We start from the raw sequence: 25,938 nt of genomic DNA, 5'->3' as shown, positions 1-25,938 counted from the left end.
CCTCATTTCAGAATCATTGGGTTCTACTCAGATACTACGCAGAAGGGTAGCATCTCTGTATTGAAAAAAAAGTTGCTTCTACTCTGAAGGCTGCTCTTGTTACCCTAACAAAACTTAAAAGCAAACCTCAAAAGGATCAAACTGTTTCCAAGTAACTTAATGTGTCTGTTATGAGACTCATAGCTGGTACTAAGGAAAAAATATCACTTTTCCCTGTCCAATGAAAAAACAATTCTTTTTTCAATTTACAGAAATAATAAAGGGTAAAAGAAATTCTCAACAGCTACTAAGACACCTCATGAGTTAAAACTAGGCCCACTGGGGTCGCCCTGTCCAAGGCCTTTGGACCTCTCTCTTTAGAGCAGGGATTTCCCACCTGAGGGCCAGAAACCAAAGGTCATCCCTCATCTCATTTCATCCTCACAGTCTCCCTCCGAGATATGGGTAGGGCTGTTCCGCTTTTCAGATGAGAAAATTAGTGTTTAGAAATGTTCATCAATGTGCCCAAGTTTCATAGCTGACATTTGGTGGGGCCAGGATTCTCGCCATATATATCAAAAGTTAGAACCATTATTCTAGAGAATGCAGTACTTTCTTTTTGCAGAGTCATGTGTCTCAGGATGACATGAGGCTTCCGTCAGGGGCCTTTCCCAAGATTTTAGGAGATAGTGACACGGCAACTCTTTGCCTGATTCTTGGAACTCCATTGTTTCTTTGAAAACAGTTTTTAAGAGTTCTGATTCATTCAATAAAATTTTTTATTATCAACTGCAACAGACTCACAAAAAAGGTATGCGATTAGTTCTTTCCATGCCTTTCTGCAACTGCAGATAGAATTGATCTAATCTGGGCATTCTTTATTGAACTTCTCTGTGCGAGCATGAGGTGCCTCTTGTGGGGCTCTTGGCTGGCAGACACTGAACTACTTTGGAGGTGAGAGAGGCTGCTTACAGTAGAAAGTGGGGATTCTCAGTCCATGGAAACAGGCCCAGTGTACACTCAGGAGCCTGTGCCAGAGCAGCAGAGATTACGCTGTGGACCAGCGTGATGTCATAGATCAGACTTGGTGTCCTGGAGTTTGAGTCCAGCAGAGGCAAGTCGGGTGTGGGGGACTGCACTTCTGTCCCTGTCAGTCGTTAGAGCTGAGACCCTGTGACATGCTGAAGTGCAGGGAGGACATGGCTCCATCCCTGCGACTTGACATTTGGGATGAAGGGCAGGCTGTTCCTGACAGTTTCCTTTCTATAAAACTTGAGTTAAAAAGTGCTCATAAATTAGAAGGAATGTGGTTTGTTTGCAAGGAAAAATCTGCTCAATGGCCTAGAAGTCTATAGGTTTATGGGAAAGATAATTTAACTCAGAATTTGAATTATCATAGTATCAGTATCCTCATTTAACATCTTAATCTTTTAGAAACTAGAGCACATCTGTATGTTCGGAGAGTCATAGCCAAATGCGCTGGTTTCGAGAGTTTCTGCTTTCTGTGAGTAGATGAATTAATTCTGTTCTATCTGAGGGTAGATCCAGCCCTGTCACTAGCTACTGAAATGAAGACCTAGCCAGGTGAGGGGTATGTCTAGGCCAGAGTGGGATTTCTAAGGACCAATGGTGATGGTAAGGAAATGGGGGAGTGAGGGTGAAGAAGGCACTTGCAAAAGTAAGCAGGGGGTGACATGAAGCCAGAAGACTGAGAACTTTTCACCTGGAGTCAAGGGAGGACTCGAGAGCTAGATAGCACCCAGAGAAAATCAGGAAGCAGGCCAAAGCTGGAAGAAACTGATGATCTCACACACACCTGGCTGTAGGGCCATCCTAAACGTCTGTCACTACTGACTACATATCTTGATTCAGCATCCTGTTTCATCTCATATGCCTCTGCTCACCATGCTTCACCTGCACTACTTTCTGTTCTGCCAGCTTGCCAAGCTCATTCCTACCTCAGGGCTTTTGCACAGGCTACTCTAGCTACCTAGAATGCCTCCCCTCCCCCATCCCATATTTACGGTTGGTTTATTTGCAGTCAGGTCTCAGTCAAATATCACTTTTGTCTATCCTGTCTGAAGCAACCCTCGGCCAGTCATTCTGTTACATTATGCTGTTTTAGTGTCTTTACAGCACTCATCACTTGCTGAAATAATCTTGTTTTTTGTTGACTTATTTAGAGTCTGAGTCTTCTGACTAGAATGTAAGCACTATAAGATTAGGACCTTTTTCTGTTTCATTGGTCATTACATCCACAGTGCCTAGAATAGCACCAGGCTCATAGCCAAGGTTCAATAAATGTCTGTCCAGTGAGGGAGTGAATGAGTGAAGGAATGCATGAAGTCAGACATAATTGGAGAAAGAGAACCAAGTCTCGTATATCAGCCATACAATCTGTAATTAAATGTTGGTTACTAATCTGAGAATAAGGAGTCTGTGTTTTGGTATACGTGTGTATTTCTAAGTTTTCCATTGTGTTTTAAGTGTCTGACATTGACTAAGGGCTTAATAAATGCTTGTTAGATAAAAATGAAAAGAAAGATCATTTTTAAAATCCTATTCTTGTTTCAATAAATTAAATTGGTCCCTTGTAGACTAGATAATCCAGGTGTCTCACGGGGTGACAGGTCACACCCACAGGAGAGCTGAGTGATCCTCAACTTGCGAGTCACCTTTTGAGTTAAAAGACATTGAATTTATTATTAAATCATTTTTTTATAAGTAAACCTCGAGTTGATATAGAGGTGAAACAAAAAATCAGCATGTGTTTAAATAGTTATTATTTTTAACTTAGTATTTTCATAACTCAGCCAGAAGGCAAGCTTTTCAGTCCTCATGGGCAAGTCCTAGCTGACGTGTTATATTGGCATTCATTGACAGGTGAGCCAAGGGTCAGTGTGTGGGCTTTGAGGTAATGAATGGAACCTGTAGTTAGCACACGATTGGACTGTGCCCTTCCTTGATTAGAGCTGAGACCAAAGGCTAAGAGCTGCAGTGCGGGGTGGCTGGGGCACACTTGACAATGATGTGACCCTTCCGGGCATTAGTCTTCTCCCTGGAAAATGAGGAGGTTGAAAGGGGACCGAGGTTAAAATGAACAATCCCATTTAAAATGAACAACCTCATTGTTAAAATGAACAACCCCACTGGACTTATGTCCCGCCCCAATCCATGTACACACTGTGGGTATCAGAAGCTATTTGTTAATATGCTTTATGCTTTGGAAAGAGACTTGTAATATGGATAAAATTTAGGTCATCTCCTTCTTTCACCGTCTCCCATATCATACCCACATTACTAGCTTTTTGGAATCCTCTTTTATTTCACATTTATCTAGGAGTTTATTTCCCGTAGTTGATGGTAGTGCTTGTATGCCTAGGAAGGACTATTTGTTTAGTCTACAGGTGATGCCCGAGAACCTGGGACTCCTGCAAATTCCTCTGAGGACACTTAGATACCATTTTATAAAATGTGTCCACCTTGCTGTTTCTAGATCACCACCCCGGTGATCTTCCTGAAGTGCTGTGGGAATGGTCAGCCAGTGGACACATAGAGATTATACTTTGAGGACAGAAAACTACATTTTGTCTTTTCTTCTTGCTAAGGCAATATTTACCCCGAAGCAAAAGGCTTCTGCCCAAGCTTTCATGGCAGGCATTTAAAAAGAAAAAAATAAGCAATATAAATGTTGCTAAATATTTCTTCTAAATATTAAAGGTTTAAACCAAATCATTCTCATTTATTTTTAAACATTTTGCTACATAGCCATACAACTCTTTAACGTGTTATATGTCAGCTGGGTAGTGCATCACCATCCCTCCTGCATCTAGTATTTGGAGTACGTTATTCACATTTTATAGATGTATCATAATCTCACCATTTTGTACAATAAAACCTCATAGTTTATATGCTTGTTTCTTTGAATTATAGATAGTCATAAGAGATATAAGGTATTAAAGCCTTATTGAAACAGCACTGTGTAGTTTACATTTCCTTCCTTCCCCCATTTATTGTTCTTTTATCAGTTCAATAGATATATAAGAAAATACAAAAAAGCACAGTGAAGAATATTTTAAAAAATCACTCTTAACTCCGTGATCAGAAAATAACCCATATGAACCTCAAAGATTATACTCTACATGCTATTTTATAATCTTACTTTTCTTTATATAAAATAGGAATAATATGTTTTCATTTAACGAAAGGTTTTTCTCAACATGGTTTTTAATAATCGCATATTTCAGCCTGGAGCTGTCCATTGCATAATGCCCAATTACAGAAGCAAGATAGGTAGGTAAGAGAATAGGATCTGAAGCTGACATCCTGCTGTTTACTAGCTATAAATGACCACATTATGTTCTCATTCCATTCCTCAGTCTCCTCACCTATGTGGGGATAGCAATATTACCAGCTTCATATCGGGTAATGCAAACATGAAATAAGTTATTATACATGATAATTAAAATGCTTAGAGCAATTATAATAATGCTCTCATATGTTCTTTTATTAGAGCATTATTATTCTAGTATTATCTATAATTCCATTATTCTAATAGAATAATTACCTGGCACATGGTAAGCACTCAACGAACATTTTTTACTACCTGTGTTGTTTTCAGCTTTTTGATGTTATAATACTATGGTGAATATCTTTGAAGAGAAAAGGCTTTTGCTCTTCTCATATTATTTCCCAAAGATAAAATTTTAGAAGTAGAATTACATCTTTGATGCTTACTGCTGAATCACCCTCCACAGAGGGGGTACTGATGTATTCTTTACAACATTGGGAGAGAGAAAGCAACCGCTCCACACTGAGTGGCGTTTCCGGGACTGCATTGTGGTGGAAAATGGCAACTGTCCATGTGAGGATTTTTGCAGTTCTCCATAATCATTGAATATTGACCTATTGGGATTTATTCAACCTACTCTTCCTTTTCAATATGGATATACTCTCAGGCAAAGATACAAAAAATTAAAAGATACTCATTTTTTTGTGTGCTTAGTATATTAGTCTGATTTTTGCTTGAGAAGGTATTAGTGAAAATTTGAGTACATTGTTAAGATGTTTTCCCCCACTGAAACAAATATTTTCTATTTTCAAGAAAAATACAACAAGCCATGGGAGCAGTCAACCCTCCAGAACCCATGCTGGCGGAACAGCCCCGGCCACCAAGGTCAGTCATTTCCTGAACATGAAAAGACCCCTGTTCTAAGGTGTGTCATTAGTGGGTGCGGCCTATAAGAAAGGCAGACAGTGTCCATATATCACTGAAAGTTTTTGAACAAAAAAAATATCATTTCTGCACTGGGCGTGGAGGGATGCAATTTCTGAATAATGATTTGAATGATTTAAAATCTAGTAAAACCGTTTATGTTATAATTTTTACTGGCATGTAATAATGTGTCCAATAAATATTATTTTCATAAATATCTATAAATAATATGGGACTTTTGTACATACTGGGGGTAGAAACATAGTCCTTCAACTTCAGAAATTAATTCAAAATACTTTAATGAGCATTAACCACACCAGGCTCTCTGCTAAGTATGCTATGTAATTATCTTATGTAATCCCCTTACAACCTTATAATTATTATTCCTTTGTACCTGAGGAAACCAGGGCTCAGAGAGGTTAAGTAACCTTGACAAAACCGCAAAGCCAGTAAGATGCAGGTGGCGTTTGAACCCAGTTTCCTGTTCACACAAGGTTCTCGACATACTGGACCTCATAAGCTCTGATTGAGTATTCTTTGGTAGTATACTCAAAAGCTTTGCAACTTATAAAAATCACTGAAACGTCACCTTTCAAGAGAAGCAACTGCAAGTTTTTAATATACCAGGGGTGCCAAAAAAAGGTATACACATGACTTTTATTCATCTTTTATTATCGGTATATATTGAGTATTACAATTTTAATACAGTTTTTTCCTTTCTTAAAATATGTATACATTTGTTTTAGCACCCTCTGTGTACAATAGTTATGTTCAGCCCATTTCAATTTGTGTTCTTCCATTATGTTCAAATTATCAAAAACCTTAACCTGTTTCAGGACTGTCTATACAAGTATTTTAACTAAGCATTTTTTTTCTTTAAAACTGGTGGCTCTCCTAAGGAAATCTGTGTACTTTCTCATGTATGTTACTTGCTTGGTGAAAAGTTAATATTTTATTGCCTCCCAGAGTCCTGGCCGCTTTCCAAACCCCCAAAAGTTGTGAAAACTCAGCTGAGAAATGAGAAGAGGCTGGGCACAGAGTTAAATACCATCCTAACGAAAAAAATATTTTTCCAGACATATACTGTCTTTTATGGTCTTAGGACCTTTACTTAGCTTATCCTTAAATTATGTCTCTAAAAATGAGAAGCCTCATTGGCAAAACGCAACCCAGTGAGATTTAGTGAATCATTTGAAAATTGTTTCCAGAATTGTTAGTACCTAAACTCTTGGAACATCTATACATTGTGGAAAATCACATTCAGTTTTTTTCTTGAACTTAGTCAGAAGAACAGTCCCTTTTCCATCTTTTCTTCATGCAGGAAGTTATCTTCCAATCATTCTGAGTTGCAATGGTTATAAAGAATTTGGATGTCTCCCCCAAAGCCTGCTCTGTCCCAGAAAGCTGGGAGATGGAGACATTTTAGCCACATGTTTATTGTTTTAGTATTTAATGGCAAGCTTGCCATTCTTTACTTGCCTTCTAAAACATTGTTCTCTCCTACCTCCATTCTTCTCTCTCCTGTTGCTCTTTCTTACTCTGGTTTCCTGACTCACTTTTATTCACCAGTTTCCTGAATATTAGTTTTCCCACAGTTTAATTCCTCACTCTTTCTCATATCTTTAACTCTAATGCAGTATTGGAAGAAAGAATATATGTGTGTATATATGTGTGTGTGTCTACTATATACATATAGTATACTTATTTATTTCTTCTTTTAATGCCAGATTGAAAGGCCTTTATCTCAGTATCATCATTCCCATGCTTATTTAGAAAAGCTGGGGTAAGTAGCATTTGTGGTCACTGGAAGCCTTTTATTACACAAGTAATGATCATAACACACACAGGCAAAGTAATATTCTCTCAACACAGTCAGAAAACGCATGACAAAATAGTAGATATAAATTGGCTGTGAGAATTAGTCCTGGTTTCTTGATTCCGGACACATTCAACTTGAAAGTTAAAGTGAGTGATAATTTTACAATATCAAGAAAAGCAAGTCTGTCTTAAATATTAAATTTGAAGTTTATGAATAATTAGAGGAGTTACCTTGTGTTGCAGAACTGTTTTATAAGAATTCTTGCAAAATGAGTAATTATATACACAAATAATATCACTTCTGCCATGAAGTGCTGGTCTTGGAAGATCGAAAGTTTTTAAGTGGCATAGATATTTCTACCTTAAAAGAATTATTGTAATATGTCTAGTGCTTAAAATTCATTTTTTTATAAATTAGTAGTGAGGACTAGTGAGGTTGCAGAAATTACATAGGTTCTTATTAAAGCCAATGTGAAAATAGTTGTGATCCATAATCAGTCAAGCAATTTTATTGCTGGAGGAATTCTCAGGCAACTTCTGTTTTCATCACTTCCTTATTCAGGTGAGGAAAGCAAGGTTGAACCTACATTAGGAATCTCTCTGTAGAAGACCACAGCTATTAAGAAGATGTGTTGGTTAAGGTTATTAGTTTGATTGGAATCCACTCTGACTAGTTCAAGCCAAAAAAGAATTTCTTAAGGCTAGCGGGTAGCTCGTAGAGAAATCCAGAAGGCTCCTCCAGAAGGAATCTAACTTCACCGCCATAAACAATGCCTCGCCACACTGTGAGAGCTTTTCCTGCTGCCACCACAGCTCAGCACCTATCACATTTAGGACCAGATGGCAGGAACTCTGCCACTGCCAATGTTGAAGACTAACAAGATTTATCATAACACACATTTCCCAGTGGGTCATGGTCTTGTCACACTGCTCACTTCCAATCTCATTCTTTTTTGGCGTATCTGATTGGCTGATACAAGTCACATGCTTCACCCTCTCTACAAGGCAACCTGCGGTTGTGAGTGTTCCGTATTCTACTTTGGAAAGGCACATATTGGTTGGCTGGAAAATTATCCATATGTAGTGAGGGTTTGCAAATGTGTGATACCGAGTTAAAATACCCACTGAAGAAAAGAAAACAAGGGAATTACATAATTGAACTGAAGGGACATCATTGATGATAGGCTTTTTAAACTGAAGAAGGTACAGACAGCTTTATTCCCGGCTAGAGGTGAGATCTGTGAAGGAGTAAGCACCTGTCAGAGAAATACTTTGTGATTTTGGTCCTGGTTCTGCCATAAATAGCTGTGGTAATTTGGCAACATAGCTCTTGTCTCAGTTGCTTACTTTTCTCATCTGTTATATGAGTGAGGGGCTAGGTAAAGTCTTTGTGTATTATGGAAAGTATTCCTGCATTCAGTGTCAGCCTCACCCCACAGTGTCCTTGGACCACCTGTGGTTTATGAGATGACTGTGTGTTAAACAGGAAAGCATTTTTATTGTAATAATTATGCATATATTTTAATGTACTTTAAAAAAGTGAAGTAGCACTTCAAACTCATGATCCCATGCATAGTTTTGCTTAAGACAAGGCTAACGTCAAGGTTAAAAGTAAAACTATTTTTTAAAATATTAAGTAAATATAGTATACTAATTGCAGGTTAAAAATATATATTATGGATAATATACAAATAACCAGAGTTTGGGAAACAAGATCCAGAGCAGTAATTCTCGTATTTTAATGTGCTTATTGAATCCATGGGGTTTTTATTAAAATGAAGATTCTGATTCAGGTAGTCTAGGGTGAGGCTGAGAATCTGCTTTTCTAAGAAGCTCCAAGTTGATGCTGATGCTGCTGGTCTGGCAACCACAACCTGAGGAAGGAGGATGCTGAATTGTGCTGAAAGTGGTTAGTGTAGACTACCTGTACCTTAGATTACCTAAACCTTATTGGAGAATCTGGTTAACTGCAGATTCTCAGGTTTCGAGCCAACAAATTCTGATTCACCAGCATTGGGTAAGGCCCAGAATTGTATATATTTAGTAGGAGTTTCAGACGCAGATGGTATGGGGACCACACTGGGAGCAAGGATGAGCCTCTGAGCCTCAGGGACTAGATAGCCACAGAATATCAGGGTGCACTGATGCCCTCTGCGTCTCTTAGGAAAGGAGCTACTTCCTGTCTTGCAGGATATGAAGCTTTGGAGGACTTGTTACGTAACACATGAGTACTCATCTGTACTCTTCAGGAGCACAGAAATACTGACCTTCATTGAGGGAGCTATGCTGCCTACCACTGGGGACTGTGAGACGCAGGGCTCATCCCTACTGGGATGTGACCCAAATAAGTTGCCCTGTGCTGTTTTTGTCACAGGAAAAATGCATCATCAGTGAAATCTAGATGAGCCGAGGTTTAGTTAAAAAGAGAAAGAAAGAAAGAAAATACTAATGATAAATAAAAAAGGAATTTTTAAGCTATGTTTTGATCAAGAAGAATTATAAGGACAGGCTCGTCGGTTCAGGGAATTATAAAATATTAGTTGGAAAGGCTCTTACTTCCCCAGCGTTATTTAACAGAAGTAAATGAAACATGAAAATAAATAAGGTGGCTGTGAGGAACATCTTGCAGAAGTCAGAGGGACCCCGCCTGCTTTGACTGCTCGGTGGATGTCAGGTTCAAAGTGGTGCAGATGAGCCCCCCATCTTTTTAGTGCCAGCTGGCCGTCACTTCTGCCTTGGCTGGAAGCAGCAGCGCGTCACTGCTCAGCTGTCACGAGGTGGGTGTGAGGTCTCTGCTCCTCAATCACTGACCACCACCACCTCCTGCACTCACACCCCACGCTCAGCATCCGGAGTCTTTATTGTCGTTGGTTTATGGCCTTGGGAAACATTGTCTTTCCGTATTTCTTTAAAATTTCATTACTCTTTCCTCTCAACTCCATCATTCATTTTATATTTATTCATTGGCATTCTTCTCTAAGAAAGAGTATTTCCTTTCCCCTATTTATTTATTCATTCATTTATTTATAGCAGTGTGGACTCATGAATTCTTATTTTATGCAATGGATTAAAATCCATTTTTGTTTATTGTGAAACTTTTAGTCATAATGAGTAATTCAGTAAAATTCTGACTTAGTTAAATGGCTCTTTTTAAAAAATCCATTATACAATTTGAAATGTTTTCTTGAATCCTTGGTGGTAGGCCTCATTAATTTGCTTTATAATTTGAAAAGAGATATTTGGGGGCGTGTATTTGCAGAGAGCACTCACAAAGAGCACCCACCCTTGCTCCCTGATTTTGGTCGAGTAAAAGGGTGACAGCCTAGGAGCAGCGGACCTCTGCCATCAGCCTGCAGTGTGGCCTGCCTAACAGGCCCACTTGTTCAATTAGCCAGCCTCTGGGAAGCCACCTCGTGATGAGTCACCCGGGAGGAGGGCGGGAGCAGCCTGCGTCGCATCCCGGGACCGCCCAGTCGCTCTCTGCGGGCTCTGCTGGACCTTAAACTGAAACCGTGGGGGCCGAGCCCAACCAGGAATGCAAACATCCTGACAACCCAGCTGAAGTCTCTGGGCCGGGAAGCTTGACACAGAGTGAGTACTGATTTCTGCCGCTTCTCTCCAAGGCTGCGTCTGACTCCCAGGAGGGCGGCAGCTGCTTTAGTGCGGGTCCTGTGTGTCCCAGGCTCCTACCTACCCTGCTGTTGGCTCTCCCGGCTTGGACATGCGCTTTTTCTAGTCTCTTGAGTCTGAAGATACATTCCTTTTCAAATGGGTTTTAAGTTAGTGTGCTACTTGTCGACCCCTCCTCCCAGTCGGTGACACTTGCTGGCTCTTCAGCTGGGAATGTGTCTGGTCACCTGACGTGGCAGGGTTACAAAACCAGGCATATACATGACCCGGGAATAATGCTGAAAGAAGAAAAACAGCAGCTATGTCTATATAGTTTGGCACTTTTATCTCTAGGATTATACCGGACCCCCCACTTCCCCGCCTTTTCTGCCGGCCCTGCCCCCTCCACTGTGATGACTGCTGTTTTAGACAATGAGCTCACTCACTGTAACCTCTCCTATGTACCTGATACATGCTGGGTGTGGCATGGCAACTGTTGGAACATGTTTCTGTTCTAGTTCCTTGAACACAACCTGAGACTGTGATCCGATAACATCTCTGAGGGTTACTTATTGTGTCTATCTTTCAAGAATGTAGTGTTTACATAGAGATTTAACAATCTTTTCTATACAGTTAGAGTCCCAGCGGTCCTCAGTGCAAGAGGCAAGTTCTTTATTCCCATTTTATACTTTGAGAAAATTAGGCAGAGAGTTTAGGAAGCTTTTTTAAGGGACAAGACCTTGGGACTTCTGACTAGTCTTCTAGGAATCCAAGTATGAATCAGAGGAACAGTCAAGCTTAATCAGCAACTCCGGAAAGTTCTTGCTGTGTGAGATGCTTTTTAGAGAGAAAACCTCTGCATTGCAGGGGAAGTCAATAAGGAGTGGCACCTACTATCAAAATGGGAAAGTTTGTTTTCTTATCAATAACTATGGAGTGCCTTTTCCTGATGTGTTGATTGTGGGCACTGAATTCAACTTTTCACACTGGTGGTTCAGCATCTGAAAGGATATTTGTTGCTAGGAATGTGATGGGGAGGGAGTGCTGTCTGGGTTCTAGGAGACAGTATAGGATTAAAACCAAATAGTGACATGTAGCAAAATCATGCCTAACTAGGAAAGGCCACATCTACCGACTGATGGAGAAGGGGTAGGCGGCTGGTAGCACTGAGGGTGGAGTGACAATCCATGTGCACGCAGCAAGGACTCTTGGAGCCTGTTATAAACAAGTGAGTGTTGCAGACTGCACGACAGTGTTGATGAAGCAGCACATTCACGTTGTCTGTGGTTCAGTTCACATGCTTTGAGAGAAGATTCCCAATGCGCTAGAGGAATTGATTACATATCATGTTTCCCCCAAAATAAGACCTAACCGGAAAATAAGCCGTAACATGATTTTTCAGGATGCTCGTAATATAAAATAAGCCCTAATGTGTCTTTTGGAGCAAAAATTAATATAAGACCCGGTCTTATTTTCAGGGAAATACGGTAGGGCTTATTTTATATTACGAGCATCCTGAAAAATCATGCTAGGGCTTATTTTCCAGTTAGGTCTTATTTTTGGGGAAATACAGTAATTGGCTGAGTATTATTCTCTCCCATAATGAAAATTTGAAAGGTATCACATAAAATAACAGTTTGAAAGCATGAAACTAAGAGAGAGAGAGGGAGAGAGAGATTAGGAAAACATGACAAATTAATTTGAACTAACTTCTTAAAATCAGCCAAGTATTTGTGTTCCTATTATTATTTATAATAACAGTTGTATCTTTAAAGCATCACTACTTCTTAGGTGGAACTATTTACTTTTCCCGACATGAACTGTCTAATTGCTAGTCCTGTTTAAATAAACCCGTGTGTGTGTGTGTGTGTGTGTGTGTGTGTGTATATATATATATATATATATATATATATATATATACACACACACACACATATATATAAAGATATATATATATATACATATATATATATACAAAGATATATATACAAAGATTTTATATATCTTTGTATCTTCTCTTTCATTATACTTTACAGTGCCCTCATTTTGGGCACTATATGAATCTGGAATATATGTTTTAGCACCAATGTCTGATCTCATTAAGAGAAACATATTTTATCCTATGGTTTTTCTGATGTATTGAATTAATAATCTGCATACTGGGAAAGTACAGTGGGTCTTCACAAACAATTGCGTTTTATTTTTTCTCTGTGAATCGCTTTTAACGTAAAAATGTCAGCTACCCAATGTTTCTCAGCAGGGTACTGTTGGCATTTGGGGTGACAGCTGTTAATTGGGCAGGACTGTCTTGCTCCCACTGAATGCCAAAGCGTGACCAAAAGCACTCTTACACATTTTTTAATTCCTTTAGTTGGGTGCTATCTCCCCTGGTTAAGAATGAGCCATAATATTTATATGGAAAGCCATACAAATAATTACTCATTCCCATTGTTCCCAATTCTTAAGGGCACTTTACGTTATATCTTAAGACATGCTTGCTTCTGAGCAAGTCCATATATTTGGACATTGGAGGTTCACATGGAGCTGTGCGTAATCTTACTGCTAGCAAAGTGACATTGTTACTCTTCTCTCTTGTCTACACTAGGCAGTAATAATAAATTATTAGAAAGTGACTGCAATAGGTTCCAGGAAATCTGCGTAATCTGTATTAGAATAGGTTATTAACCATTATAGCTACATTTACTGAAAATTGCTATGTCCTAGGCATACACTGATCACTTTACATGATGTGATGATAATGCAATGAGATAGATACTCTCATTGTGCCCATTTTATAGATTAATGAAGAGCCTGATCTCTTAACCACCACACTACTGTTCCTTAGGACATATGTAACAATTCTCCATAACATACTTTCCAAAAAAATGAGCTGCAGTGCACGAAAAGTTGTCACACACTGCAGTCTCGTTTGGTTACATAGTCTTATTTAGCTCTGGTTACTACTTTTGTTCTTAGAATGCCAGCTTTTTACTAGATTGTGAGCCCCTTGAAGACAGGACCCACATCTTTGTACCCCCATAGCTTCTACCATAGTAGTTGCTCAATAAATACTTATTGAATTGCAAAAGAAGGTTGCTTTTATCTTAATATGAATAGAGCCCTGAGATGCTGTTGCATTAGTACAGAGATTTATCCTGGGTAGGTGGAAAAGGCAAAATTACATTCATTTTTATTCTACTTCATAGGATCTATATGTAGAGTTTTGAAACTTAATATCGGTTTGTGCTTTGGCTAAAGGTTAAAGAGTGGATAATCAGAAAAGATCAAGAAGGAACTCTTCTTCTTTTCTTGGGGGAGAAAATGCGGGGATTCTACAATGGGCCAGACATGGTGCTAAAGATACAGAAATGAGGTATACACCATATAACTAATATAAAAATACAATGTGAAAAGTGCTAAATAGCATTGCTGTCAAGGTGCTATATATTATAAAAACACAGTGGAAGGCTGACAGAAGGGGGATGAGGTTATGGTTGTGGACCTGTTTTTCTGGGAATAAAGACTAGGGATATGAGTCCCTTCAAAGAAACCTACAACCAGGAGGCTGGTACAAAGTGGAAAACCAAATGGCCAAGATGGACACAGACCCCAGGGTCTGGGATGTTATTCAGGGGGAGTCCACTTAGTCAGAGGTAGGACTCTTATAGTCTAATACACACCCACCTTCCCACAGATTGGCTCTCCTCATTCATTATTGTCTTAATCTCTTCCTTCCATACTTGCCCCCAACTCCCAGTCGGGAGACTACCGTCTCCCCCTACACTTGTACGTGGGCTCTTATGTGGGATTGAGAGACTCCATGGTACATGCTGATTACAATGGATAAGATGTTGGTAAGCCGTCAAGGTAAGGTTGTCTAGCGTTTCCCAGTGTGTCTTGCCATTGGACTCCTAAGGAATGAAGACATAACTATGATGTAAGCAAGGCCTCCTTAATTGCAGAGAATGAACTTTAACAGTTGGGGTCTCCTTAGAAAAGAGAAGGTTCTTGGTCCGCAAATAGAGAATGCAAGCCAGTAGGGTAATTCCAGACTAATCCACGGCCCTGGGACCCACCCAGTACTGGTCCTGAGGATGTGGTACACACCCTTGGAGTTCCCCAAGACAGTGTTACATGACAGATAGCATCTGCGTCAAATTCACCTGGGATACTTACTTAAAAATGGAGATTTCCCAAGCCCTACCTCAGACCTCCCCAGTCAGAATCACTGAGGAATCTATGGCTTAAGCTGCTCTCTGGATGAGTCCTTACAACTGTTAAAGTTTGGTAACCACTATGCTAAGAAGTGAGTAGGACTATACAGAGCCTATCTGTAAGTAGTTTTCTGGCCTTGGCAGTGCAGTGAAATCTTGGTGAGAATTCCAGGTGTCCAGAGGGGTTCGGACTTCTGAATCATACTGAGAGTGCCCCGTGAACTGACTGATGTTCATGGCCCACTTTTGGAGCCTAAGCAAGAGCCTGGACCACTCCCATTTCACTCAAAGTTGCCATAAGAGATTGAGGCCAGCCTAGTATGCATGCATGTTCTCTAGACTCTGTAACGGATTTGAGGTCCCCTGCACAAGTGAATTAAGTATAAAGACCTAGACCAGGCCTCAGAGCCTCCGGAGATGCCCAGAATAGAGTTGTTAGGGGAAGGGTGAGAGAACTCGGTTCCTACAGAGAAACCAGGGGCTCAGCCTTCTGCACGTTGTTTCTGTATTAGCTATACTGAGAGGGTGGCCAGAGAAAGTAACAGAGAATGGAATTATTTGAATGTCTTTCAGATACATATGTTTTGTAAAAATGTATTCCTTATCATGAAAATAAGCAATTGTGTTTATATCCAATAGGGCAAAAAAGAAAACGCTTTTATATAACTCCATGACTGTGGCTAGTCGTCATTAGTCCTTGAATATAAATATTCTCCTGCTAACAATTAATCTAAAATGGTGCCTCTCCCACTTTCAGACTTGCATCTTTTCATAATGTTATTTACAAAGATGTATCAAGTTCACAGGGCTTTGCCTACAGCAGGAAATTGAAACTGGTAGCCAGACTATTTTATCTTCCCATATTCTTAACGTCTCTCTCATACTCACCATCTCTTGATTTGTCTCTATTTATTTAATTTTTCTTTAAATTTTATCCAGTATTTCTGTATGTCTGGAACAGAAGAGCGTTTGTCCATCAGCATTCAGACTTATTTTGTTGGTCTGCACAATGTGTTAAAATGTTTGAAAGCCTTTAGGTGAGGAATGTATGCTCTGCTTTGTTGGAAAGCTCACTACGCCCTCTTCTTACTGGCCTGATATACTCCTTCACATCACCCAACACATATTTTCGTTTGAGTTTTAGACCCCTGATCTACAGAGATAGACAAATATTAGTTTCTAAAAATGTAATTAATATAGCATTTGAAAATTGCATCCTGTTTTTAAAAAAAAACACACGCAAAAACCCTTGCAGCTGAGCTGAATAGTGGATGTGTATAACATTAAGAGTTTCTGTAATGGTCCAGAATATCTGCCTATAAAATGACAACAGTATTGGCATTGGATTGTCTACAGCATACAATTTCTTATAGTGTAAGAAAGGGTGTGGGCTGTCAGCATAATCACAAGTATCCCTGAGTTTTAGGGCCGTAAGACTGAAGAGGACAAATATTCTTGAGGTCCTCCAGGACTCTCTTTAGGGAACACCTAGGGTCTTGTTAGCACTGGCTGGAAAAAAACTAGCTGGGAAGTACTTTTGAAAAGTAATTTTGTGAATTTATTCTAATATCTTATGTGGTCTGGTTCCTTTCTTTTGATCAAATGAAAGTATGAAGAGACTAAGTTTGTTACCAGGAGGAAAGTACCAATAGATAACAATAGATGGTAGCAAATAGTAGTCATTTCATGGACCCACTATAAAGTCATCTTGTTTTAAATTACCTAAACAAGTGATTCTTAATGTCAGGGAGTTTCAGAATCACTTGAGGGGCTTATAGCTTGTTGGTATACAATACTTCCTCTTCCCCCAGCCCTTTCCCCTTTGTTAGTTTCTAAGTCCCTGTGCGTCCATCCCCGTCCCTCCCCACACACTGCCTGTGAATGAGTGTTCCTGGGAACCGTCAAGCTAAGGTGTTAGTGCTTAGCCAGTCACATTGCCCCATAACATGACATACACTGATTGTGAAATCACTATGTACATTTTTAGCACAACATGTTTAAATTTAAAGTATGAATTTCTCTATTTTGCATATAGTTTCAGTGATTAGAATTAATGATCATTTTCCCCCAGCAATGTTATAGAACTAAACTATCTTCAATGTGATATCTTACTCTAACCTTGACTTTTAAGTCAATCAGTCAATTAACTTATCATTAATTGTTTGGAATTTTAGGTACATCATTAAGAAACAATGTACACCCATACTGAATATTCAGAGACCAAAAAGGAAAGGTTAACCTCTTTTGGCTGTTGAATTTGAGGCTTCCCTTGGTTTTAAGAATCTTTTAATTATTGCATTAATGGGTGTTGAATTATTCTCAGTGTTTTTGTGGTAGGCCAGGATTCCTAGCCCAGCATACTTAGAATTGTATTCTTTGTATTAGAATTGTTTTCTTCTCCAGTCCTCTAACAATCGTTTTCTTATACCTCTTCACAAAGTTTGAATATGATAAACAGTGATCTACATATTTGCAATTAAAATCTTGGCAAAATACACCAATTAATTTCCAATTGATATGGTAAACTACATCTTCTCAGTGTATGTATAGCTGTTCCACATTCTCCTACAGACCAATGAACTGAAGGTTTGATTACTGTTCAAAATGGAAAGACAACCAATAGGAATCAAATAAAACTTAACAAAGGACGTTCTAGCTAGTTTCGAAAATCTGAAAATAATTCTGGAATGCTCTGGGAGAGGGTCCAGCAGCATGTATATAGTTTGGAGAAACTCTCCAGGATCTAGGTATGTGAAAATACATAGGAAGAAGAAAAAGAAACCAACCATTTATTAATTTATTGAACAACTATGCTAAGTGACTTACAGAGGATTTCATTTAATCCTCTTAAGAGTTGCATATTTTGCAACTAGGTCAGTGTGTATTAGGAAAATTTAATAAATGAGAAGACTAGGGCCCAGTGAGATTAAATAAGTATCCTAGGTCACATGGCAAGATTCTTCTTGATTCTAAAGCTCTTTTCAGTAGACTGGTCTTATAAAACCCTCCACTCAGTAGTTTATATCTAGGCAGTTTAAATAACTGAGAAAGGAATTTGTATTTAAATTCAAAAAAGCCCTAGAAATCAATATTGTGCTCTCTATTGTTCTGCTCGGTATCTTCATACTGTTGGAATTCTCTCTGATGAATAAGGTTTCTTGCTTGTGTGAAAGAGAGTATTGCACACTGATTGGAATTAGCAGATAATAGTTTTATTGACAGAGTTTCTTTAGACATTTTAACAGACAGCAGAGAAGGGATAAATTAGCTGTCTTTGAAAGGGGTGAAATTTTTTAATAGCAGGATTAAATAGTACATAACTAAAAACTTTCTTGTGTAGGAATACGGAACTTCTGCTTTGATTGAAGGATAAGCAGCACTGTTCATATTTTTACATCAATTTCAAGTGAAACCTACTTTAAAATCAGTTTTTCTATTCCACTGGATTTTTGTCCTAGGGAAAAGTGGGATGAAATACAGTGGAAGATACTATTATTATTCCAATTTTACAGATGAGGAAACTGAGGCACAGAGCAGTTAAGGAATTTGGTCACAGTCACACAACTGGTAGCAGAGCTGGAATTCAAACCCAAGTGATCTGGCTCCACAGCCATTCTCCTAAGTACTGCAGAACACTGCCTCGTTCATCTCTGCAAAGATGAAAGTTGCTGTTAGTATACAGTTGTGAATTTGTTATTCTTAAAGGTTTCTGTCTTGGCATAGAATTCACCCCTGATCGTTCACAGAATGTAAAAGAATTGACAAGACTCTACAAGAGTAAAAAGATTTTTTGAAAGTCAAGGAGAGAGAGAGTTTTGTTTGAAACTGGCAGAAGAAGTTTCACAAGGGCAGTTTAATATAAAGAACTGCTGAGACAGCGTGGTAAGAGACATACTGGCAAACGGAGCTGTGCCGGGCAGAGCCCGATAGGGACAGCTGCACCGACGAGAAGGAGTGCTGGGGTTTTATATTTTTCTAAGCAGGATGTAGGGTGTTTGTCAGCTTGCAGGGGGGCTGCCGTTACAATTGTCTTCTCCTGGGAACTGTCCTGTTTCCATCTATGATGGGTGTCAGCTTTGCTGTTGCGGTTGGAAAGTGTTCTGTTCCCATATACGATGGGTGTCAGCTTGCAGGGGGTTGCTGTTGAGATTGGGAACTGTTCTGTTCCTACCTATGATGGATGTAAGGTGCTTGTCAGCCTGCAGGTGCAGTGCGAGCCAGGGGATTCAGAGCCAAATGGTTAATGTTTAGCTCATTCCTGTTAGCCCACAAGCTCTCTCCTGTTAACTCTTTACTTGTCTCATCAGTTTCCAGAATGAGATTTCACTTCACTCCACATTTTCATTTTGATTATTTAAAGATCAGCTTGAACACGGAAGCCTTGTTACAATTCCTGTCACATAAGCCTTCTTATTAAGAACATGCTTCACTGAGAAGCTGGCTGCAAGAATGGGCATGTGACAGGGTCCATATCTTAGCTGTCACACGATTGGCTCTATCTCAGTATTTCCTTATAAATTCCCACTCACTTTCTGTTAGAGATATTTTGAGTCTATCGTCCCTGTAGAGATTATTAGGCTGGCAGTTGGTTTTATAATACAAGGACCGTAGAAGTTCTCATGTCCTCTCACTCTGTTAGGTCTACACCTAAGAAATGAATTTGAGTGCACTTATGGAAGCTAAGCTGAAAGGCTCTGAGGCGATTGTTCAGCAGAGCTCAGAGGTTTTTATCCTTATACAATAATCATAGCAATAACCATATATGCTTTAGATGAGCTCATAATCTTTTAGGGTTTGTACAAAACTGTGCTGCTACCAAGATTCCTGTTTCTGTATCGACTGGAACCTACACCTAAACAAGCCATGCCTTTGAATCCAAAGAAAATGCCATAAAGGAAAATAATGTTGCCCTTTTTTCTTTAAGAAAGATAACATGTATGTGTAACTTCTCAATGCAGAGTGGTCACCACAGAGCTGCTCTTCCATTCAGAGACTGAGGAAAACCTTTGAGGCTGTTAGTATTCCTGAAATAATGAATGTCACTGCTGTTAATCACTTATCTGGTGCCAGACACGGAGCCACACACTTTATAACCATGACCACATTTAATCCTCACTACTGTCTTATGGGCATAATCACTTTTATACCCAGTCAACAAATTAAAATAGTCAAATTTGGAGAAGTTAAGCAGCTTGCCTGAAGTAACACTGTCAAATTAGACCCTGGGTCTCGGGGACGCCAGAGGCTAAACTCCTGTGTTTCCCATTTGAACATGTATCATTGGGTACATTATTTAATCAGCTTCACATAATTGCAGCATATAATATCAGAGTTGCAGAACTCCGGAATTCTCAAGCCTGACAATTTATAGATGAGGAAACTGTTCCAGAGAGGTTAAGACCAAGGTCACATACATTGTCAGGGGCCATCTTCATTGTTCATTATGTAGCCTCTGTTATACTGAAATTGCTGGACTCACAGGCTTAAGTAAATCTAGCCAGACAAAGCTTTTTTAGGGGAGGAACTGGAAGAGGAAAGTAGGCGGTCCTTTCCAGGTCTAACTTCTCTGCTTTGCTCGTCTACCATGTCATGCATAGTTGGAATCATTTCATGCATCTGAAAAGTAATCAGGGTCCCTAGAGACAGGAACATAACTTCTGAAAAATAGCTGCTTTTCTATTCTTTGATGACTAATCCAGGCTGTGTGGCTTGCTCTATTCCTTGCCCACAAATAATTATAATTACAAGGGGAAAAAAAAAACCCAACAACACTGAAGTACTGACTGGATTTTGCAAAGCAGTAGTTGCCTCGTAGTATCGGAAGTTCCACTTCATGCCTTTTGTGGATGTTTTTCTAAGCACTTGGGATGGTCCAGTGTCAGAGCTCATAACCAACCAGACACTCACAGGGTGTAGCCAAACGTTCCACAGCCTCTCTGGCTTGGATGCAAGTCATAGTTCAGCTGTGGCTATTGTCCCGGTTGCCAGGCAACATTTGGATGTTTATTTTGAAGTCTGCCCAGATGTTGCATCAGAGGCCACAGCTTCATGTGCTCTCCACTTCCCACAGCAAGTAGAGCTTAAGTGTTCTATTTTTATCTTAAGTCTGTGTGTCCCTTTTAACGCTGTATTTCATGCATGCGCAGCATACTCAGCTGGAATAAAATCAATCATCTTCTGTTTCCCCCAGATAATGTTCAGACTGACTCATTTTGCAGTGCTCCACTTCATCTAGCGTGCTGCACTCTGGACTGAGTATCTCTGGTACTTTCCTGTCTCTAAGTCTAGCTCACCTGGAATGAAAACCTTATCTCAATCTGACTCTCCATTTATTTTGAAAATCCAAATATTTTGTTTAAATTTCTAAAAGTAGGGGAGTCAACTTGTTATAGCCCAAAGTGCATGGGCATTATTGTCATATCTGTTCAAATGCAAGCTCCCACCACTTCTGTACTGTGAGATCTTAGGCAAATTACCTACCTTTCTCATTTATAAAAGGCAGATAGTAATGGCTACCTCCTAGAATTTTATAAAGATATATTGGAATCGCTTGTCAAGTTCCTGGCACATAGAAGATTCTGTAGTCCCCACCTCTCTGTCGATTACACCACAATAAATATTAAATAAATAGTTTCCATCTCCCCTGTGAAGTGATTCCTAACCACCTTCAAACCCGCGTCTCAGAAATAGTCTCCCACTTCTGGTCTCTTATAACATCGTATTGTACCTAAGATCCTATCATAACCGACTTTATTTCCTATTAACATATATGCTGAGGTATAGTTTGTGCCCTAGGTAGATCTGTGGGCACAAAGCCATGTTCTGCCTGACAGAGATGGTTTGACTTCATTCATAGATGATCCATTGTTTATCTTTCAATGGAATTCATGTTTGTTTGTTTTTTGTTTGCTTTTTTTTTTTTAATTTTATTAAATTTATTGGGGTGACATGGATGGATCTTGAGAGTGTAATGCTGAGCGAAATAAGTCAGACAGAAAAAGCAGAGAACCATGTGATTTCACTGATATGTGGTATATAAACCAAAAGCAACAAAAGAACAAGACAAACAAATGAGAAACAGAAACTCATAGACACAGACAATGGTTTGGTGGTTGCCAGAGGGTAAGGGGGGTGGGGGGTGGGGGGTGAGAGATGAGGGTAAGGGGGATCGAATATATGGTGATGGAAGGAATTCATGTTTTTGTTACGACAAATACTGTGCTTTGTTAGGTGACTGAATTGCAGGTCTCTAAAAGCACCATTACGCCATCTTACTAATTGAAGGCATTGCAAGAATGCATGTCATGGTGTGACAGCATAGCAAACAATAGACAAACCTAAACATCTGAATATTCATTTCCTGAACTGAATAATCTATCATTACATAACGAAAACTGTGAACCTGTACTCCCTGAGTCCATAAATGGTGTCTGTGCAGAATGGCAGTGCTTTCCTTAGAAAGCCCCTCATCAGCCCTATGGTTTATTCCAGGTGTCTTACAGGAAACAGCTCAGGGATTTTTTTGTGTACGTGTGTTTTTTAAGTTGTGCAACTCCCAGCTTGGTAACAATAAGGATGTACCTGACTAGATGTTTAAATTGTTTTCCTCACCAGTTTTCTGACTTGTGCTTTGAACAAAAAATTTCTGATTGTTGAGTAAAACTCATAATGTTGCTTTTGAGCCATCTGAGAATACTTTCGTGTTTATGCATGCACAAGTTCACACATTTATTTAACAAATACTTGTTAAGGAACTACTGTGGGCCAGGTTCTGAGAATGTGCAGCAATGGAGACAGGCATGGCCCTGCCCTTCTGGAGTTCAAGTTTGAGTCTGTCTTGTAGATCCTGTGAAGAAAGAATTAAAAAAAAAAAAAATCTATGATTTTCTTTCTTTCATTATTTGAGACGTGTTATTAAACAAGTATCTTATTAGGGTTCAGAAACAAATTATTTGTTTTTTTCGTGTGCATCTAGCAGAGCTAGTTTTAAAAGTTAAAAATCAGTTATTGCTTTGTCAGGTTTTCTTAATTAGAAAATGTTTAATATTTATTTTGTGTGTTGTTCATGTTGCCCTAATATTTGGTATCTAATTTGACTCTCACAATAACCCTGTGGACCGCATGCTATTCCCATTGTGGGAAACAAGGTTTAACAGGTGTAATCGACTTGCTTGTGGACTCATGGCCACTAAGAAGCCATCAGACTGAAACTAAAGTCTCTGATTATTAATTATATTCTGAGTCGAGCATTAAGAAAATGAGGTACTAGAATTATACTTCATTCTTTGATTAAATGAAATTTTTAATTGATGATTAGAAAACGGAAACAAAGATTGGAGTCAGCAGTGATTTTTGAGCTGTTCTCTGCTCCAATACACTCAGGGCTCTGTGAGACCCAGAAATGGCCCCTGCCCCTTGGTCAATTTATAGCTTCATTGATAAGACATGACATACGCTTTGAAAAGAGCTCAGTAGGCCTCCAATGAGGCATATATGATTTAAGTGTTCAAGGGAAAAGTAAAAACGTATATAAGAGTGGAGAAGTTAATATGAGCTAAAGCAGATACAGGAATTGTATCTTGAGCTAAATCTTTACGGGGAGGGATAGGTGGGACCTGAACAAGGAAAAGGCTTTGTAGGCAATGGGAATGGCAAGATGAAAGGCTCAAAGGTGGAAAGAGGCTTGATGGTGATGGTGGTGATAACACTAACTACCTAGCACTTGCCTGGCATGTATCACTTGCTGAGCACTGTTGTAATTGGTTCACGTAAGTTAACTTACGCTTAAAACAACCCTATGAAGTAAGAAATGGTACTATTCCCATTTTACAGATGAGGACACTGAGGCACAAAGGGAGGTTAAGTAACTTACTCGAGATTGCACATGAATTCAGTGTCAGCTGGAATTCCACCAAACAGTCTTGAGTCCAGAATCCCATCTCACAGTGAGTTATGCTGCCTAATGAGGTGCCTATGGGACAGAAAGGACACCACCCTGGTTGGAAGAGATATGTGGTATGAGCCATAGCGTGAGAGGTAGTGGAATAAGTAGGTTAAGTCAAATAATGGAGAGTCTAAATTTCAGGCAGAAGACATTGGACCTTACCTACGTGGGACACAGTGGGAAATCATGGAAAGTTTAGTATTTCATCTGAGTGAGAACATGGTACACATTTATTTCAGATAAATTAGTCAGGCAGCCATAGACAGAAAAGACTGGGAGCTAGAGATGGGCGCTGGAGAAGGGTGGGAGAGAACCAGCCATGGAAACTATTACAAGGGCCTTGACGTAATACAGGTGTGGGAATATGTGATGAGACCAGGAGTGTGGGTAGCAAAAGAAATGAAAGGATAAGGATGGTGGTAATGACTGGGACCAGCATTGCACCTGCTGCAGGTGGTTCAGAGCCAGATGAGTCCCCTACATTTCATCATTTGACCCATATAGCAACTCCAGAGTCAAGTGGTATTACCCCCATTTTACAGATAAGGGAATGGGGGCTTCAGGAGGTTGATTAGTGTGGATTCCTAAGTACTGGGGCACGGATTTGAGCCTGTCTGCCTTGGCTTCCTCATTTTAAAGTAAAATAATGTTGCTGGTGATAAAGCAGGGCCACTGATAAGGTATAGAGAATTGTTCACATTAAACATGACAGTTAGAGTCATGGGGAGAAATCAGGTTCTGAGCTAGTAATGATATAAGAGGAGAGGGTTTGTGACTGAATATTAACACAGAGAAAAATAGAGCCAGTGGAAGAGGCTTCCAGAAGGAAATAGGTCAGAAGACTAGGGAGGGAGCCTGCAGCTCCTAGTGTCACAGCAGCCATGGGGGAGAGGATGGTCTGTGATTCAGAATGAAACTGCTGATGGATTATCAGGTGGAAAAGAAGAGTACATGCGTGCAGCTGGCGTTCCTAGTAACCCTCAACAAACACAGGCGGATGGGGTGGGTGAAGGGTGATGCTATAGTGCTGCAGGTGGGAGGATATAGGAATGCTGCCGGTGAGGAGAGGGGAAAACAAGCAAGGTCTGGGCTGAGGTGAAACAGTTCTGACTCATCTCATCAGCTGGCTCATTCTCTGTGCACATTCTGAACCAAGCCAGCCAGTGACAAGCCCAGACATCAAGGTGAGGCTGTGTGACTGAAGGGGAGGTGAGGGAGTGTGGATTGCCGTGACCCAGCTGGAAGTGCCCTGAAAGAAGCTGGGAGTCTTCTGGGAGCTCAGGCAAGTGAGAGGACTCTATTAGGCGGAAGACAGAGAAGTAAGGAGCTGAATCTAGCTTTCGTCAGCCAGATTTAATGGCAGCAGAATGGGTGAGTCAGCCCTCTAGGATCCCACCCCTTCTAAGGAGCCATTAATTCTCCCAACATCGCCGTTCGCCAGGACCTGTGGGTGAGCTCACAACTCTCGCCACTCACATCCAGCATCACAGGATGGATGAGGATGGTCCTAGGTCTTGTATCTTTTCTTGTGCAGCCTCACTAGACACTGTATGAACAAGAAAAAGCCCTGGATAGAGCCCTGCTGTGAGTAAGAGGGGGGATCAGCAGATCAGTGTACCCAACAGACTGCTCTTTTAAAGGGACTTCATCCAGTGGCAGAGACAATTCATGACATAATTGTGTGATTACCTGCCTGTATATGGTACTGTGAGTAAGTGATCAGGGAACTGGAGAAGGAGGAGGGTATCCATCCACTAAGGGCCAAATGCAGTTCAGAAGTTACAATGCCAGGGCTGGGAGCTAGTAAGATACACCTGAAAGGAAGGGCGTGTGGGATTTGGATATTGGGGAAGAGAAGCATCCCAACCAGTAGCACTTGTGTGAAAACAATGTCAAGGGAGAGAGAAATGAGGTGAGCTCTGAGCAGGAATAGGCTGGCTGCCCGGGGCAGCTGTTCTGAATTGGGTGGTGGGTGGGATTGGAGCCTAGGGGTCTTTAAAGGCAAGAGAAAGGACTTCCGTGTGATACGGTGGGCAGCAGGATTTCCATCGCTGGTTCTACTTTAGAGGGAGACGTGGCATGAGGGTGACATGCGGGAAGATTAATCTGGCCAGAACGGGTAAGAGCTAGAAGGCTGTATAGTCTAGGAGACCTTTGCA

The 25,938-nt window shown here is 40.1% G+C and overlaps 1 protein-coding gene across 8 annotated transcripts in view; it reads left to right on the top strand.

Annotated features, from left to right (window-relative positions):
• CAST (calpastatin) overlaps positions 1–25,938 on the top strand; it is a 110,354-nt gene that overhangs the window by 29,364 nt on the left and 55,052 nt on the right. For 5 of the 8 annotated variants that reach the window (XM_019727909.2, XM_019727906.2, XM_019727910.2 and 2 more), the window contains exon 3: positions 5,084–5,155. In XM_019727909.2, coding sequence (XP_019583468.2) covers positions 5,084–5,155 — 72 coding nt within the window. Of the gene's footprint in view, positions 1–5,083; positions 5,156–10,361; positions 10,604–25,938 lie in introns of those variants that run through there. The other 3 variants (XM_019727911.2, XM_074328684.1, XM_019727913.2) reach the window with 3 other exon arrangements.

Source organism: Rhinolophus sinicus, linkage group LG03 (assembly GCF_036562045.2).
Source record: "Rhinolophus sinicus isolate RSC01 linkage group LG03, ASM3656204v1, whole genome shotgun sequence".
In the NCBI taxonomy this organism is placed as follows: domain Eukaryota; kingdom Metazoa; phylum Chordata; class Mammalia; order Chiroptera; family Rhinolophidae; genus Rhinolophus; species Rhinolophus sinicus.
This window is presented reverse-complemented; position numbering and strand designations above follow the sequence as displayed.